Source organism: Micromesistius poutassou (genome assembly GCF_964030765.1).
Source record: "Micromesistius poutassou genome assembly, chromosome: 11".
NCBI lineage: Eukaryota > Metazoa > Chordata > Actinopteri > Gadiformes > Gadidae > Micromesistius > Micromesistius poutassou.
Window position 1 is genome coordinate 1,805,588 of NC_140281.1, and position 19,326 is coordinate 1,824,913.

Consider the following 19,326-nt stretch of genomic DNA (forward strand, 5'->3'; position numbering starts at 1 on the left):
AGCCTATTGGGGTCCCGAGTAAAAGCGACTAGAGGGGCACTTCTCCACGTTGCCCATAGAGTGTAGAATAAAACAAGGCTGGACTGAGGGGAGATTGTGTTTGCATGGTGGGTCCACCTCCTGTGCTGTGACACTGCGCTCCTCCTTATTACATAATGCAATAATGTGCTTTCATCTTACAGGCTAAAAGGTAAGACTAATATATATGTAGTCATATTTACAAATAAAAGACAAACTAAATCACAGTAAATTAAAAGAAGATAACAATGTATACTCTATAGTGGATCTAAACAGTGTCATTATCATCTATTTGACTTGACTTTGTCATTATTTCTTCTGTAAACATAGCATTGCTGTTTTGAGGAACATACTATTTAATGGTCTCAATGTTCATTATGGTATAAAAATGACAAACACAAAGAGGATCATGGAAACGATCAGATATGAGCTTATTGTTGCAGCTTTTTAATATGACATGTTTGCATAGTAAACTACTTTCCATTCTACAACAATGCATCAAATGCTAGGTTGATGAGTATCCAAAATGACAAAAACAAACATCAAAATGATATCCTGAGTAATGCCAATACAAAATAACAGAATATAGTCCATAGCTCAAAACAGCCATTAATCTATGATGCGTTAATACTGCTGAACAATGAAAAAATATCTCTGTGTGAGGTTACTATCACACAACATAAATTTGCAGTGGAATAAACTGATTTATGAAATCCAAACAATGCATTCAACAATATAATGGCTCTGTCCTCAGCAGAAAACCTTTTCTTCTTTCTGTAATTTTTTTAACGGAACATCAATATTTACAGGCTTATCAAAAATACAAGATCATATAAAAAAAGTTACACTATTCAATTCACAAAGTTCTTCTACAGTCAAATCAATGAAGTGATGATGTGTCAGAGGAAAGGCGAATAAATGGAATGGCAAACTGGAAACATGTCAGATTGTAATCCAATAATGTCCTCACAACAGCTATGACTCTTCACTTTACATGTAAATAATAAGCATTATTCTGAAATTAAAATATTGCCCTCTAGGAAACAACAAGATGATTTTAAGCTTGCTACAGGACAACGGCATTGATAGATTCCTTCAACTCTAGCTTAGATTGCAATCTTAAGGCACAAATGTTTGTTTTGGTTTTATATATTTAATTGAGATGCATTTTTGCTGAATAAAAAAATCACACATATTCGGTACAATAGCAAGAAAAAAAATATATAGTATTAATTTGACTATGTACTGCTTTAAAATTATATTTACATATATTCGTCCATGGGTTGAACATTAAAAATGAAAATCCGAATCTAATGGCAGATCAACAAGAGAGAGTTAGCCTTCAGTCGCGTCATTCCTTCATGGGCAGGTAGAGGACTCTCTGGAGCTGTTTGACCTCCACAGTGCCATAGGAACCTTTAACAGACACTTTATAGAGCCCCAGTGTATTATGGGTCGCTGTCTGCAGGTGGAGGCTGGCACAGCTTGTACAATCTAAGGGAGGATGAAAAAGAGAGGTTAATCAAGAGGAAGCTCAACACAATGTGGTTCATCGTACATCCTCAGCCCTTTGCGTGCACCCTGGAATCGCAGGGGTTTAAAAAAGGTCAGGTCGGTGTCACTACCTCCCCTTGCAACAAGCCTTAAGCTACATTTACTTCACTTCTCGCATTCTGATCAGACAAAAATGTATTGGGACAATAAAGTTTTCTGACATTCAAAATCAGAAACGCACATAAAGAAGTCGTCTTTGTCTTGTGTCATTGCAGAAGAAAAACTAACTGAAATTGTGCACAATTCAGGGTCCACCGTCAAGGGCACCGTGTCCTTGTCTTTAGAATGAATGAAATGTTCCTCGCTGCACTACATCACTTCCTGTCAGCCTGGTTCAGCCCCCTGCCCCCACCTCAACCCACCCCCTGTGTCCATCAAATTTCACACTTCCAGGAAAAACATGTGTTTCTAAGAAATTCTCAGAGCACCATAGATCCACCAGTTTGCTCAGAAATCTCCTCAGCTGCCCAGCGTGAGACGGAATACGTCGTTTGTCACACAGAGTTAACGACATAGGCTTTACCTGAAGACGGTAAAGGGCTTTGTGGTAACCGTAACACATGGGCCGTCCACACACCACAGCATGTTTCAGCCTGGGTACGCTTTCAGGGTTTTCCACAGCCACATAGATGCAGAGACTGAATGAGTACGTGCTGCTTTTCAACAACACTGTTTCCCCACTAAAACAGATTTACATATCAAATGCATCTTCAGATGCGTCGATGAATCCTTGTTGCTTTCCGTCTACCTGCATCAGACAACATTCCTCCGAGCCCTCCTGCGTTCATGTGAAGTGCTTTCAAAGTCACTCACATTCCTGCTGTGCACGCCAAACAAAATTTTAAAAAGTTTTCAGCAATGTTTGTCACTTATATTTCCCAAAATTCTCTCTCTCTCTCTCTCTCTCTCTCTCTCTCTCTCTCTCTCTCTCTCTATATATATATATATATATATATATATAAAATGTTACTGCAGGCATTTTTTCTAAAGCTCCTTTTACATAAAAGCACTGCAACCCTGAACTTATCGAGACCTGTCCCAGACAGGCTGTATGTGAGAACGCAAAGGTACGTATCAGTTGTACCGAAACCTTAAACAGATTTTTGATGATCCAATCACACTTGGCATCACAATCAAACATAGTAGTCTCATTATCCTTGTCTATGATTTAAGTAATAACGACACATGTCTGTTTTCAGCACACCCCAAACTGCTTCAGTTTGAGGATGAAAACAAGCACACCAGCACTGGTTAGCGGTGAGGAGTCTGTCCATACATTCTGGCGGCGTAAATCACCATGGATATACGTAATGAGAGTGGCCACGTGCTCCCCGCTCGGACCTCCGCATCTCAACACTTATCATGGCCCCCACATGAATGTATTTGTCAATCTCGCTAAAAGGTTTGCGGCAGCTGAATGTCATGCAGGAGCCCGCCGGCCCTTAGCCGAGGAACCGAGAAGGAGAAACCGTCTTTCTTTAGCTTAGCATAGCGTTTCTTAACATAAGCTTAGCCTGCAGACGCTCTGTGCTTTCCCACATACACAAACAAGCACAAATTAGCAATGAAAATTAATTTGTGTTGATTTCTTAGCAGCAGTGATGGCTCTCGATGGGAATCGAACCCATATCCTTGCCAGTTTTGCTGCCATTGACATGCTACTCCCAAATTAGCTATCGAGGCTGACCATATCGTCGTAGTTCAGTTCTTGTCTGCTTGGGAGTCAGGTGTGGAGCACTCCAGGTCTGCCGGGTTGATTGGGTCTGATTGCCGGCACCTGCGCGCAATCAGACCTGCCAGGGATTGTATATTTATGTGCCTGCTTTGTCTTGCAGTAGAGGGAGGACAGCATGAGCGAGGGCTGTTGCATGGACAATCGCTAGCAGCAACCAGGCCGCTTTACGTGCTACCGCTATGATCTTGTTTACTGTTACGCTGTTATGATTTCCTGCGAACCGCCTTTTTGCCAAGCACAACCCTGACTCCATCCGCTCTGTACCAAGGACCTGTTACAGTGGAACCCAATGTGGGGCAGAGCGTGAAGGATGGATCATTCGCCGTTGGAAAATGTGCTGGGACACATGGCCCAGATGTCGGAGCGACAGGGCCAGCTGCAGCAGCTCCAGAATGAGGTGCTGGTGGAGATAGCCCAGTCCCTGGCGGCAGATCGGGCTATCCTCCGGGAACTCGTCACCTCCGGTGTAGGCGGAGACGGGCACAGAGCGGCTGGAGCCGTGCCTCAAATCCACCTCCAGAAAATGGGGGAATGGGACGACACCAAGGCATTCCTGGAAACCTTCCAGGGAGTTGCAGAGGTCTCCAGGTGGCCGTGTCAGGAGTGGGCTCACCATCTCCTGCCTCTCCTGACAGGCGAGGCCCAGCTCGTGGCTCACAGTCTGCCGGCCGTGAGCCAAAGAGACTATGACGCCGTCGCCCGGACCATCCGGGACCGGCTTGGCCTTAACCCGGAAGAACGTCGGCGCCGCTTCAGAGCGTTGGTGCTCACAGAGGGGGACCGACCCTTCGTCTTCGCCCAGCAGCTGCGGGACCGAGCCAGGAGGTGGCTGGTCCCGGACCAGAACACAACGGAGGGGCTCATGGAGCAGGTCGTCCTCAAGAGGTTCATCGAGGGGCTCCCGGCCAGAACCACCCCGAGACCCTCTCGGCCGCCATCAACCTTGCTGAGAGCCACCTGTCCCCCCCTCCGTCGGGTCAGCTACCGCCAACACTGGCCCCACACGCCGGCGGCCCAGCCGTCCCACGGTGGGAGAGGCCGACCCCAGTGCCGAGGGTGAGAGGGGGCGCTGCCATTCCATTCGACTCGAGGGCCGGGGGCGGCGGTGGACCCTCAACCCGAAGTCCTAGCGCTGAGGTTCCCACCGGTGGGGGATTTCCCCCTCGAGCAGTCTCGGGACGCTACTCTACGCTCAGCCTACGACCAAGTGATAGCTATTGATGGTACCCGGGTACAGCCAGACGCAGTGCTCACTTACCCACACTTTGTGGCGGTTAGGGATAGGCTTTATCGGGTGTGGCGGGACACCCAGAGTGAGGAGGAAGTCGCCCAATTGCTGGTGCCTAGGAGCCGCCGGGAAATTATTTTCCAGGCAGCGCACTATAACCCCATGGCGGGCCATTTGGGGTACGATAAAACACTGAACCGGATAATGGCTCGGTTCTATTGGCCAGGTGGTGCGCCTCCTGTCCCGAATGTCAGTTGGTAAATCCCCCAGCCGTCCCCAGGGCTCCCTTGCGGCCCCTCCCCCTGGTAGAAGCCCCCTTCAACCACATTGGTATGGACATTATCGGGCCATTAGAACGTTCCACAGAGGGGTATCGATTTGTGTTAGTCCTGATCAACTACGCAACCCGATACCCGGAAGCAATTCCTTTGCGCAACATCTCTGCGAGGAGTGTTGCGCAGGCATTGTTTCATGTCATATCGCGGGTGGGAATCCCAAAAGAGATTCTCACTGACCAGGGCACCAATTTCATGTCACGCACACTTAGGGAACTTTACGGGTTGTTGAACGTCAAGGCCATCCGCACCAGCGTCTATCACCCAGCCACGGACGGATTGTGTGAGCAGTTTAACCGGACGTAACCAACAGTACAAGGTGCTTGTACTGTTGCCCACCTCTAGCACCAAATTACTCGCTAAGTGGCAAGGGCCCTTTGTGGTCACACGGCGAGTCGGGGACGTAGATTACGAGGTAGTGCGGTCGGACAGGAGCGGAAGCAAACAGATATACCACATCAACCTCCTCAAGAGGTGGAATGATGTGGTCCCTGTCGCGCTGGTGACGACGCTACCCTCGAGAGATGAATTCAGGCTGGAGGTCCCTGTTCCAGGTCCCACCCCTCCCGTCGGTTTGAGCGAGGATCTCTCTGCGAGCCAGGCAGCGAACGTTGCGGGGTTGCAACTCCAGTTCGCCAATGTTTTTTCGCCCCTGCCCGGTTGCACCCCGTTAATTACTCATGACATCGAGACGCAACCCGGGGTAACAGTGCGGACACGCCCCTATAGGCTGCCCGTCCATAAACAGGATGTTGTGCGGTACAAATTGGCAGCAATGCTAGAGTTGGGAGTGGTTGAGGAGTCCCACAGTGACTGGTGCAGCCCCATTGTGCTTGTGGGAAAGCCGGATGGGTCTGTCCGGTTCTGTGTGGATTACCGTAGGGTGAACGCCGTTTCAAAGTTCGATGCCTACCCAATGCCCCGGATCGACGAGCTCGTGGACCAGCTGGGCATGGCCACTTATTATACGACCCTGGACTGCGCGAAGGGCTACTGGCAGATTCCGCTGTCTCCAGCAGCCCGGGAAAAAACGGCGTTCTCCTCTGTACCAATTCAAGGTACTTCCTTTCGGGCTGTTTGGGGCCCCGGCCACGTTTCAGTGGCTGATGGACCGCGTGCTGCGGCCCCACGCTGCGTATGCTGCTGCCTACATCGATGACATTGTCATCTACAGTGACACTTGGGCGCAGCATATGCAGCGGGTGGCGGCCGTGCTTCAGTCGCTGAGGCGGGTGGGGATCACGGCCAACCCGAAGAAGTGCGTGATCGGGCGGAGGGAGATCCAGTATCTGGGGTACCACCTGGGGGGGAGGAAGGTCCGGCCGCAGATCAGTAAGACCGCTGCGGTCGCCGCCTCCCCTCGGCCCAGGACCAAGAAGGAGGTGAGGCGGGTCCTGGGACTGGCGGGCTACTACCGGCAGTTTGTGCCCCGCTTCTGGGATCTAGCCAGCCCCTTGACCGACCTCACCCGTAAGAGTGCCCCAGATACAGTCCAGTGGTCGGGTCCATGTCAAGCGTCGTTTGAGGGTATCAAAGCAGCACTCTGCGGGGAGGCGGTCCTGTGTGCTCCTAACTTTGAGCTCCCTTTCTCCCTGCAGACAGACGCGTCGGACAGAGGATTGGGTGCGGTCCTGACCCAGCAGGTGGAGGGGGCCGACTGGCCGGTGCTGTACCTGAGCTGTAAGCTGTCAGAACGTGAGGGCCGGTACAGCACGGTCGAGAAGGAGTGTCTCGCCATCAGATGGGCGATCGGCGCCCTCCGCTACTACCTGCTGGGTCGCACATTCACCCTCTGCTCCGACCACGCCCCCCTCCAGTGGCTCCACCGCATGAAGGATGTCAACACGAGGATTACCCGGTGGTACCTCGCGCTGCAGCCCTTCAACTTTCGGGTCGTGCACAGACCGGGGGCGCAGATGGTCGTGGCAGACTTCCTCTCTCGTCCGGGGGGGGGAGTGAGCCGGCGGCCGGATGTGCCCCCGGCTTGTGTCGGGCGGTGGAGGTATGTGGGGGGATGCTAAATGCCCTAAATGGGACGTACGGCGTTTGGCCTGCAGGTGGGGCTTGGGAGTCAGGTGTGGAGCACTCCAGGTCTGCCGGGTTGATTGGGTCTGATTGCCGGCACCTGCGCACAATCAGACCTGCCAGGGATTGTGTATTTATGTGCCTGCTTTGTCTTGCAGTAGAGGGAGGACAGCATGAGCGAGGGCTGTTGCATGGACAATCGCTAGCAGCAACCAGGCCGCTTTACGTGCTACCGCTATGATCTTTACGCTGTGATTTCCTACGATTAAAACCGCCTTTTTGCCAAGCACAACCCTGACTCTGTCCGCTCTGTACCAAGGACCTGTTACAAAGGTACTTTAAAGTTAGTTACTATATATATATATATACAGTGTATATATATATATATATATATATATATATAGTACCATACGGTTCAAAACAACCACACTCACACAAACACAATGTGTTGACATGAGGACATTGTGGTTTTACCTTGGCACCGTGGACGGGGTCCTGTCTCTCACTCCCAGATTCTTGGCAGAATTCTGAACCCTTGCCCCCTGGAAGAAGAAAAGAAGAGAGAGATGAACATTTAAGGAATCCTTTGTGAACCCAGAAGGACACAATTTACATCAAGAGAAGCTGTCGATAGCAACAAAGAAATTGTGTGTCCATTATTTCAAGCGACGTCCCCACAAAGGCCAGGGCCCCCCAACAAAGGAAGGTCACCACAAAGCACCTTACTCAAAGTGTGTATTGTATAGACTGTATAGAAAGCTGGTATTGAGGGTTAGGAAACTTTTAGTTGTATCAAACTTCTTCGAAAATGACCTACCTGATAATCGCTTTAACGTATTTGATGATATGCTATATTTCCTATTTGTTGCCCCGGTAACATGAGTGAGACGTTGGTAGAGTGAATACTGCTGAAATCAACACCGTTGCTTTAAAATAAAATTGTGCACTGTGTGGTATTCAAAAGTACACAATCCACAGATTGTGGAGATCCCCAGGGAGCAAGATATGAACAGCATTGCAGGTGTTATGGGCTGTCATGTGGTTAAGGTTGAAATCGCACTACCTAAGCTATAACTGCTGCTTACCATGATTTCTATTTTAGGTTCCCTTTGTGTGTGTGTGTGTGTGTGCGGGGTGGGGAGTGTGTGGGGGAGTGTGTGTACTACCAGACTCATGTCTTTACTTTGACCATGTTCTATATCTGCTGGCCCTGCACTAAGCAGGCAGACACAAAACTGCTGGGCACACTGTGTGTGTGTGTGTGTGTGTGTGTGTTGGTGTGTGTGTGTGTGTGTGTGTTGGTGTGTGTGCGTGCGTGCGTGATTGTGTGCGTGCGTGTGTGCGTACGTGCGTGTGTGTGTGAGCTAATATCACAATATCTAATTTGGAGTTGAGAGCACCTGCATCTACTGCGTTGCAATGACGTATGCAGAAGAAGATCAGACACACGTACGCACACAGCACAAATTAAATCAGGGCCCTACCCCTGTGTCAGTCCAGTTCCAGAGCCCCACCAGACCAGGGTTGTGTAAGCCAGCGACACGACCCTGGTCTGCAGCCCACTTCTGCAGCCCGCCGCTCTGCTCCGTCTGAAGCGAGCGGGACAGAATGAGCCCTCACCTGAAGCTCATCACGCTCATTCATATCGACGGACCCTAAACAGAGACACGGCCCTGCGAGCCCAGTCTTCAAAGGGCTCTTGTGTTCTGACGTTATGCCAAACCAAACGTGCACAGAATGCCTTTTATGTCCTCCAGCGAGCATGGCTGGATGTCCGCAAATCCTTGGACTAAGTATAGACCCGGACAGGGTGGTAGAAAAACCATATTCAATATGCGGGGCCATAGCTGACAAGCTCATTTAACATTACAAAATACTGTAGATGTTTTTCGCCAAACGGATGTTTTATTATACATTTGGATTTGATTGAGTGTTCGGTGTCTATAAGTAGCGCGGCAGGACTCTAAAACGGGGCTGAGAGTTGAACACTTCCACCCAGGCCTCTCATGGTTTAAAGATCAAGAACAAGATGAGAAGAGACAAAAATATTTCCGTCAGTGACTTTTCCATCTTGCAAATCTGCATTATTCCATTTGATTTCATCGGGTATATTTCCATCCCTTAAGAACGAAACACACAAATTAGCACTTCAAATGGGCAACAAAAAAGAAACGACGCCATCCAAGGAAAAGCCTGCGGGGGTGATATATTGAACCGTGTGCATGGAGTAAGTAAGTGTGTCATTCACAGTAAATCACACGCCATCCACGAAGGATGTCAGCCCCGGGGATGGGGATCGAACGCATTTGCATTCGTTTCGCGGGGAATATGCATGGCGGACGGATGGGTGTCTGCTCTCTGTGATGAAGGGCCCGTATAGATAGAGGACACTCTGACACACAGGGTTAGCTCAGGTGAGCCGGATGAGACCTCAGCCTGACCGGTGAGGAGCCCCAGAGCTATGTTTAAATGAACCGCATTCATCAGGCTAACTGAACTGCAAGGCGCGATGAGGCGCGATGAGTGTATGAATGAACAGCCATACACCAACACACACACACACACACACCCGCAGACACACACACAGTGGTGTGGTTGGTACACACACGTTGAGACACTCAAACACACGCTGTTGTTTGAGTGCAACTCGTTGACCACCAAAAGATCCATTATTTTCTTGTTCCATATTATTGTTGCCTGTAAGATACAGACTCACAACAGGGCGGGGGAAATGCTCAGAGCTCATGCGATATGACAGGCATTGGGGTGAGGATGAGGATCTCCTGACCCCTTTAAAGTCAACAAAAGTTGCAGTTGGGGCTTCTTTTCCAGGTTTAATTTGATAACATTTATTAGCATTGCGTATTTTAGTGTTTGTTACTCTACTGTTAATGTGCTGGGCTTTTGTCCAGACCTAGCTGTTATTGAAGTGAAACTTTATGTAACATAATGGACCTAGATGCGTCATTGCTTTTCATTTCCCTTTCATAGCCCATTGCTTTGCTTTGTATCTCATTATAACAAGAAACATACAGCTTCCCTGACAATCTACAAATGAATTCACAGCATTTATGCTAAACCTCCTTAGTTCATGGACTGCCTTATTCCCTTTGACTTTCATCCTTATTCATCTTTATTTATGAACCTCAAAAACACATAGAACAAAGAAACATAACAGGAGTTAGAATACAATATCAAATTACAAGACAAAGCCGGCCTCCAACTGTGACCGATCTATACAAACGTCCCTAGAACATGTTCAACTGCTGGTCTGCTGCTACGGTGTTGCCCAACCCACAGTCGGACACATCAATATCTGTAATCGGCTAATAGATTTACCGTCTCCATAAACACACAAAAATAAACCATAATCGGCCAAGTAATTGGGCAAGTCGTGCTCCCCCTGGTGAATACACTATATTATATATACATATACATATATATATATTATAGTGAATATACTATATTCACCAGGGGCCGTAGGGTGAGGTTGTGCTCCCATTTGAGTCCTGGTAGTTATCTGCATTACCATGGTCGTGGTCATGGTCGTGGTCATGGTCAGTCATGGTCGGTTGCACTCTGTCTCTACCTCCTGAAACACCCAAGGTCAGATACTGCACAGTGTAAGAGGGGCCATTCTGGCATGGGGCCAGCTCCTCTATAGGAGCCGAATTGAATGGTCTAAGCCAAGGTAACGAGCACACAACTACACACACACACACACACACACACACACACACACACACACACACACACACACACACACACACACACACTCGTGTGTACTTTAACACTGATACACACACTCTCAATTACACACACTCTATCTTCACTCTATCTCCATTCTCTTCCACACACACACACACACACACACACACACACACACACACACACACACACACACACACACACACACACACACACACACACACACACTGTTCGACAGGTACACATACACACACACACACACACACACACACACACACACACACTTTCAAACTTAACTTTCTCTCTATTTAATGCTGCCTTCAGTATCTGGCAGCCTTACAATCAAAGAGAAACTGAGCTGAGCTGAGTTGAGCGCTACTGCCTCTAAGCTAGTAATGACTAATGAGAATATCCACTGCATATGGAAGGCAGAAACACTACTTTCCACCATAAACATTAAAAAATGCCTTTCTCACGAGTCTCTCTGCTGAAGCTACTTTAGTTTGTTAAGCTTTGTTGACTTATGGTCACCATTAGACATTCACATCGGTCAATCTGTGCGGCTCTACATGGAATACTACAAACAAAACAACGACGTCAGCAAAATACAAAGCGATTCAATACATCTGCGTGTGTGTGTGTGTGTGTTTGTTGAAAATATACGTGCACATTTGTGTTCATGCATGTGCTAATGTACCTACCAGTCTCTGTCTCTACATCCGCATCTGTATATGTGTCCAAGTATCTGTGGATGAATGGGCGTGTCTATGCTTGTGCATGTGTATGTGCATTCACGGACACGACGTGCATGTACACACCTGTCTGTACAAACACACACACACACACATGTCCATGTGTGTTCACGCACACGTGTATGTCCGTGTCTCTGCTGGTGCAGGTGTAAGTGTGTTCCCGTACATGTGCATATATACTCGTGTCTGTACACACCATGTGTGTTCCTTGTTTACGTGCATGTGTGTGTATGTGCGTGTGTGTGTATGTGAGTGTATGTGCGTGTGTGTGTATTTGCGTGCAAGTGCGTGTGTGTGTGTGTGTGTGTGTGTGTGTGTGTGTGTGTGTGTGTGTGCGTGTGTGTGTGTGTGTGTGTGTGTGTGTGTGTGTGTGTGTGTGTGTATGTGCGTGTGTGTGTGTATGTGCGTGCGTGTGTGTGTGTGTGTGTGTGTGTTTACCTGTTTCCTCATGACGTCGGTGGCCTGCATGATGCAGCGCGGGGGTAACCCGTGGTTACGGGCCAGGAGGATGGCTTGTTCCAGCGTCACACTCAGAGTACACCTGTTGGTCAAACACACGGGACAACTGGGTCAGGGGCCCACTCACACAGCGCTCCGGGTACACAACGGGTACACACAAACAATGAGACGAACATCCTATTGGTGGAAAACTGTCTGTTCCGCCCGGTGACAGCTGCTTATTATAACACGTTTTTTGTCTGGCCTGATGGATAGAATTTGTTTTTGTGTGATGTCTCATCGAGTGGTACATAATAAAATAAGCTGCTTCACCCATAGAGCATGCACGGGGCTGTGTTTGTGTGTGAGGCTGTGTTTGTGTGTGAGGCTTTGTGTGGCTGTGTGTGTCTGTGTGTGTGAGGCTGTGTGTGCCTGTGTGTCGTCCCCCCCCCCCCCCCGCCCTCCGTCAGATGATCTGGTGGGAAAAAAGCAGTTCATTTGGAAGCAGTAAAAAAAAGTATTCACTTTTTTCATTTCGATGAATACTGAACAGAGGAGGAATACCATCTGCATACATTTTCTGTGCAGCAGACTTTCTGTTTTGTGACATTGAGCCCTCCTGAGGTACACTTGAGACAGATCTTGGACAGATCTGTGGAGATGTCACGAGCGCGACGCACGTGCTAAGCTGAGCCATCGTGAATCACTTCCGATGGGGTGATGGAAGGGGGAGCAGTGGGAAATCAGAGCTTTCCCACGGCAGGCACTGCCCCTCTGCTCTGCTTCTCCGTCTCCTCATTACGAAGTCGGAGCTTTGGTTTATTTCACTGCAGGGCATGTACACAGCGACCTCACGTCGCAACTCCTCCATTTTTGGAAGCATTGGAAGGCCCCATCTCATTTCGCCATGTCTTGTTTAGCAATGAATCGTGAAACACAATGTCATTTTGGGACGACTTTGTTTGCGTTTTGAAACCGCTACAGTGCTTCTCGCGTGAGACGCGGCGGAACAAAGTTTTCACGAGCCTCGGTGACGGTATATATATATGGCTCTCATGAGTCCTCTCCGTATGGCTGACGCGGCCAAAGAAACGTCCATGATGCATGCTGATGTACGAGCCCTATCGCGGTCGTTGGGGGAACGAGGTGCCAAGGACGAGTCAGACCCATTTTCTGTGGAAACATCTAGCCCTTTAGTTTGGGATGTCATGAATGGAAAATTGCTGTTGATATGAGTCTGGGATTCATTCGTTAGAGCATCGTTAAGAGACACAGACACACACATGTGCTCTCTCTCTCTCTCTCTCTCTCTCTCTCTCTCTCTCTCTCTCTCTCTCTCTCTCTCTCTCTCTCTCTCTCTCTCTCTCTCTCTCTCTCTCTCTCTCTCTCTCTCTCTCTCTCTCTCTCTCTCTCTCTCTACCAACAGGTGCTAGGGAAGCGGTTTCACGCCACACAAGCAATATCAATCCAAGAGCACGCCATGGAAAATTGAAATATCTTCCCAAACCGCCCCGTCACCCTCCATAACGGATCGCTTCTCCAGGGCGCTCCAACATTCCAAAGGCTTTCCATAACGTCGTAACGACGTGTTATCTATCCATTGTCTCCTCACATTTCTGCCCCACCTGACGGAAAATAAGTGAACAGAGGTCCGATAAGGGACGTGCAGGCTGCCAGACAACATCATTTATAATCTGTCTGCTCCAGGATTGGGCCAGCCACCGGAGCGTGAAGACGCCGGGGTATATGGAGGGAAAGGCTTTCAGCAGCGCACCGGAGCAGCAAGAACTCAATGAAACTTCTCCTTATCGTCTCCTACCTGTGAGACCCCCTCTTGTTATTTAACCACCCAGCCTTTTTTTGTAAAAGCCCTGCAACCAACACCACGAAATTCCTTCAAGTATCGATTCTGATGCTGAAGAGTGTTTAGCATGAGACACAAAACGTAAACAATGGAGTGGAAAGTCTGTGCTCAAAGTGAATCACGATACAACTTTACTAAATGTCTTATTGGAACACCAAAGTGCTATATTTGCGTTGTTAAAGTTCCTGGCAGGCGCGTGCACGCTAAATGCTCCACGGCAGATACAACACTTTTTTAAAGTCTTCGGGACAAGGAAGTGTTTTGATGCTTTGATCGCCCGGACTGGTGTTGTCCTGAATATCTCTTTATCTGGGGGGGGTAACACACACCCCCTTGAATCTGAAGCTCCTCCCTGTGTCCCATCCCTCATTTGTGCTGGTGTCATACGACGGGGGTGATTTATCCCCCTCTCTCTGATGTGGCTCCGGCCCGCGGAACGTTTACAACCCAGCGCCTGGGCCCATAACCATAAATGAAAAGAAAAAAGAACGAAGAACGAGAGAGAGAGAGAAAAAAGGGAAAGAAATGAGGCTGTAGCGCATAAAAAACGAAATGAGAAAAACCCGAAAAGCGAGGTGAAGGGAAATCAGTTATACCGGAGGAGAGTGGAGAGAGAGGTGAACGTCTGATACTGTGTCCTCTTAAACGTGCGTTGAATACCCCTCCCTGTGAGCCACAAACTCAAATCGGGGGGGGAAGTTCAGCACAGCGGGGAGAAAACCCCACCCAGAGTCACTGGCCCCAGAGAGAGACCGCAACACGCCTAGCTAAATCAGCACGGAGAACTGGACATCTGCGTTAAAGTGAGCTCACGATCGATGGATGCCCAGATACCCGGTAGTGAGTCATTTCATCAACAATGCATAGGCACCTGACGGTAATCAATGAGTTTCACTCTCACGCTTGCTCTTTTCTTCACCATCTTGCCAATCATGAGGCCTCCTTTGGCATCTAACGGTGTTTAATGTGAGTAATAAGCCACATCCCAGAGAATAGACAACACACACACAAACACACACACACACACACACACTCACACACACACTCATAAGGACAAGCTCACTTTATTAAAAATCATCCATCAGGCCTGCTAATCAAATCAAGAGCGTGCGAGAAGGCTGACTTGTTGCAGACGCAATTTCCACATCAGCTCAGCTTGTTTTTAATTAATCTCCATGAGATGTATGTATTTTCGCAACAAAAACAAGTCCATGTGCATTGTGTGAAATCAATGATATCCTATGTTTATTCTTTCCGTTGTAGACGTGTCACTCGACTCCTGATGGGGGTTCGGTCCATTGGTTACAAACATTTTCCGTTTATGACCTGCCCTGAGGCACACAATAGGCAATGGAAAGGGAAATCAGTGAAGGAGTTTGTTTGTTGAAAGCCTACGGTTTAAGATTGATGATTTATGATTTAGGATTTATTTCATGGTGGTTGCATAACTGCAGTCGGGAGCCGTGCTAAGGCTAAGTACGGTAACGTGTGGATTCCCCTTAACTTGCTCCTTAAACAAGGTAACCATCTGGTAGAACCTGGTTTTACCAGATATCTGGTTACCTGGTTGATCATTTCATAGCCGTTATAAAGCTTTGTCAAATTAGCTTTACGGCTATGATATTATCACTTACCTGGTTTAAATCAGGTGGTTCAGATAATGCAGCACACGTGTGTATTTATTCACAGGCAGCAGGCAACTCAAACTATTAGGTGCACTATAAAGTAGTGTGCATGTTGGCTGATTAATTGGAAAGCATAAAACATTTTGTCCAGGGCATAAGATTTAGATGTCAGGCCTGGGATTAAACTCATCTGAACCATTACACACACGCACAAACTTGGGCAAGCACACACACACACACACACACACACACACACACACACACACACACACACACACACACACACACAGTTGTGTGTCTGCATAAGGTTTAATAATTATTAATCCATAATGGCTTTGAAACACCAGGCGACTCCATCCACAGCATTCTATCACACCATCACTCACACACATCAGGGTGTGTGTGTGTGTGTGTGTGTGTGTGTGTGTGTGTGTGTGTGTGTGTGTGTGTGTGTGTGTGTGTGTGTGTGTGTGTGTGTGTGTGTGTGTGTGTGTGTGTGTGTGTGTGTGTGTGTGTGCTATACAGACCGGGAAAAAAGAGCAGAAGAAGAGAAGGAGGGAGGGTGAGCTAGAGTAAGGAGTGAGCGAGGGAAACAAACGGAAAAGAGAGCAAGCAATGGTAAGAGGGGGAGAGAGAGAGAGAGAGAGAGAGGGAGAGAGCGAGAGAGGCGAGGCGAGGGGGAAGAGAGAGGCGAGGCGAGGGGGAAGCGATAGTGAGGGGGAAACGGACTGAGACGGTGTGGGAGAGGTGAGAGATGAAAGATGGCAGTTGGAGGTGGGATCAGGGGGTCACAAACTGCCAGGATAGTTCAGTCCTTATCTATTGATACATGTTCTCCTGTGCGGTCGCAGGTGAAATGAGAAACCACGTACAGGACAGCGCGAGACGAGTGGAGCCGAGTCGAGCCTTAACTGTCCCTGTCCATGATTCAAAAACACACGCCCGGCATGCACACCGCAGTGGCGGTGCGAGTCACACACCAAGAGAGCAGCGGATGGATAGAAAATGACGCATTCACGCATTAATTCATATTGTATTTTAGTCTGGTAGGTTGTTTCTTGGAAGAAAGAAAGAAATACACTCAATACCCCCTCGTAAAGCCACCCGCCCACCCACACATCTACACACACGCACGCACACACACACACACACGCGCGCGCACACACCCACACCACCCACCCACCCACCCACCCACCCACACACACACAAAAAGACACCCACACACACAAAAAGACACACACACACACACACACACACACACACACACACACACCCACCCACCCACACACACCCACACACACAAAAAGACACACCCACACACACACAAAAAGACACACCCACACCCACACACACACACACACACACACACACATCCACACCCACACACCCAGACTGACCGGTGGACGCCGCTGTTGCACATGACGATGTGCGTGGCGCCCAGGCGGGAGCAGAGCTCCGACGCCACGCTGAGCAGGCCCACGCCCGAGGCGCCGCACGCCGTGCTCTGGCAGGCCGCCGTGCGCCGGCAGCTGATAAAGCTCTCGATGAGGCGGTAGAGCTCGTCCAGCGCGTTCAGGGGCCGCATCAGCTGTTTACCGGAAAAGGTTTAAAGGTTAAACGATGTTATTGTTGTTATTATCAAACCTTGATTTATTCAGGGGAAGGCCGTTGAGAGCAGACTCTCGTTTTTTTTTCCAAGACGCCCTGATTACAACGTATAAAAGTAAAAACAGAAAATCCAACGGATGTGAACAGTCGGTCAAACAACCAGAACAACACTGCAATTGCATAGTTAGAGTTAATAGCACAATACACGTTAAAAACACAAGCAATGCTCAACCAATGCGATTTCAATAATCCCCTTGAACTTCTCAAGTGAGACCAATCTTAACAGGAGGAGAGGGAGAGGATGTCAGAGTGCAGCGGTGGCATGTCGGTAGTCTAGTGGTCCACAGTCTATTTAAAGGGCTTTGGTGAGGTGCTTGACGTTCTCCCTAATGACACCTTTCTAAAAGAAAGTCAAAAATGACGAAATACTAGATATAAAGCAGTGAATATCCATTTCATTTCATCGTTTAGCGGACACTTTATCTAAAACAACAGTTGTATGAGAATTACAGTAGGTTGCTAGGAGCTGACACAGGTTAGGTTTCTTGCTTAAGGGGGACTATTTCCATTCTACTCCCATTAAGTCATCTAGCCGAGTTATTTAGCTCGAGCGGAGACACCAAAGACACAGAAACCGCTGCAGAAATGAGGACTTCGAACCCACAACCTTGTTCTGCTAGAAGTCAAACACCCTCGTCGCTCCACTATCCTGGAGAGAAGGGAAGGGGAAGGGGGGGTACCTGACCGGGTCTACAGATGATAAACTGACACAAATGGTCATTTAGAATGGCTGCTGCGTTGAGCAGTAGTATCAGAGTAGTAGTAGTAGTAGTAGTAGTAGTAGTAGTCACTCACCTTGTCTACGAGAGCAGCCTTAGGTGCAGAGCTGGGTGGCATGTTGGACTGGTCCAAGTAGAAGGCCCTGAGGGGGGGGGGGGAGGGAGGGGAACACAACAACACAGAACAATTACTAAGTGAATAACATTGATATGATAGTGAGTAGACGTTGTGGGTATACATTCAGGGACTCTATTGATATAGCTTTGCCGCGGCGCTGTCCTCTACGCTCCACTGGCTTTTTCGGGACCAAGGTGGTTGTGTTTCCGGGAAAAAAAGTAGGCCACCCGCTTATTATGGAGCCCACCATCCCTCTATCAATCATGGAGCTAAGCCGGGCCCCCCGGTTCAGGAGAATCACAGACTAAGCATTTCTTATCCCGGGCAGCTCTCCAAATGCCATTGGCTCATTCATTCATGAAGTTGTGTGTGTGTGTGTGTGTGTGTGTGTGTGTGTGTGTGTGTGTGTGTGTGTGTGTGTGTGTGTGTGTGTGTGTGTGTCGGATGGGTGTAATTTACGCATCCTGCCATCGGAGGCGCTGTCACGCCGGTATCTTTATGGAGATGGATGGATGTATACCGGTATGCGGCAACGGGCCCAGATCAGGTTGAACGTTATAAGTGCAAGCTCAGCAGACTATGACTCCATCAAATCTCTGTAAGGCGGAGCTGGGGCTAAAAATAGCGGCGCATCCACTACATTAACCTGCCACGCAATAAAACCCACACGATCAATAGATCGCATACTAGAGAATGGCATCATTCGGTCTTCCACACTTAGTGGGCTTCTGAAATGGTACGTGTAATGTCTGCGGCAGGGTGTACTCATGAAGAAGAAGGGAGGAGGCTAACGGCGGTGGGGACGAGAGAATCGTTTTTTTTCCCAACCGTTTCTTGAGTGGAAGTCGTTCATCTGCGTTCATGGTGCCCGTGTCGTGACTGATAAATGATCTGGCATTACGGCATGATATTTAAAAACGAGGATTAATTCAAAGCGACACTGAATCTGTTTCGTGACACCGGAGTTCGTAGCCGCGCAAGATAAGATAGATCAGCCCATCAGGGCACGGAGGGGACGCTGAGAGTGCCCGGAGACATCAAGGACGGGTGCCTGAACGCCTGCCTGCAATGTGCTGGCGCCTCACCAGACGGATCACGTCCGCGGGGCGCTCCTCGTGTGCGTTCACACCGTGCCGCCCGCTGACACCGCCGCCATACGTTATGCTGGGTTCCCCCCGTTGACACTAATGGTTCCTGGTGGATCGGGACATATGAGCGCCGAGGCAACAGCTCACTGCCGAGAGTGAATCATATTCAACCGAGTCAAATTAAAAGTCATCGATAGCCGCGACCGACGCCTAGCGGCAAACAGCTGGGTCGCTTTTGACATCCTCCGATCTGGGTTGGGTGCCAACACGGTGAATTACCCACCCCCCCCCACCCCCCCACCCCCCCACCTCACCTTGTGCCACGCACCGCCGGATGACGGAGCGGAGTTGACTAGGGGTTCAGGGAACGCTAACGGCCCGTGTAATTGGTTCAAGATGGCCTTATCGCTCACAAGATGCTCTGGGATAGCGCGGGGGGGAAAATTGCACA

General features: G+C 48.9%; 1 protein-coding gene across 1 annotated transcript; it reads right to left on the reverse strand.

Annotated features, from left to right (window-relative positions):
• Window positions 1-443: 443 nt before the first annotated feature.
• Window positions 444-17,811, reverse strand: LOC311355701 (phosphatidylinositol 3,4,5-trisphosphate-dependent Rac exchanger 2 protein-like). The gene is made up of 5 exons (XM_084475512.1): window positions 17,746-17,811; window positions 16,680-16,870; window positions 11,794-11,896; window positions 7,370-7,437; window positions 444-1,512 (listed from the first exon to the last, which is right to left on the reverse strand). Exons 1-5 carry the CDS (start codon window positions 17,785-17,787, stop codon window positions 1,467-1,469), a joined length of 450 nt encoding a protein of 149 aa, XP_084331638.1. The 5' UTR covers window positions 17,788-17,811; the 3' UTR covers window positions 444-1,466.
• Between the last annotated feature and the right edge of the window lie 1,515 nt (window positions 17,812-19,326).

Bases quoted from the DNA above. Each gene is read 5' to 3' on its own strand.
- LOC311355701 (XM_084475512.1), bottom strand. From the start codon at position 17,787: ATGCCACCCAGCTCTGCACCTAAGGCTGCTCTCGTAGACAAG. The intron at 16,871-17,745 runs GTGAGTGACTAC...TCCGGTAAACAG, and splicing joins AGGCTGCTCTCGTAGACAAG to CTGATGCGGCCCCTGAACGC. The intron at 7,438-11,793 runs GTAAACACACAC...TTCTTCTTCCAG, and splicing joins CCGACGTCATGAGGAAACAG to GGGGCAAGGGTTCAGAATTC.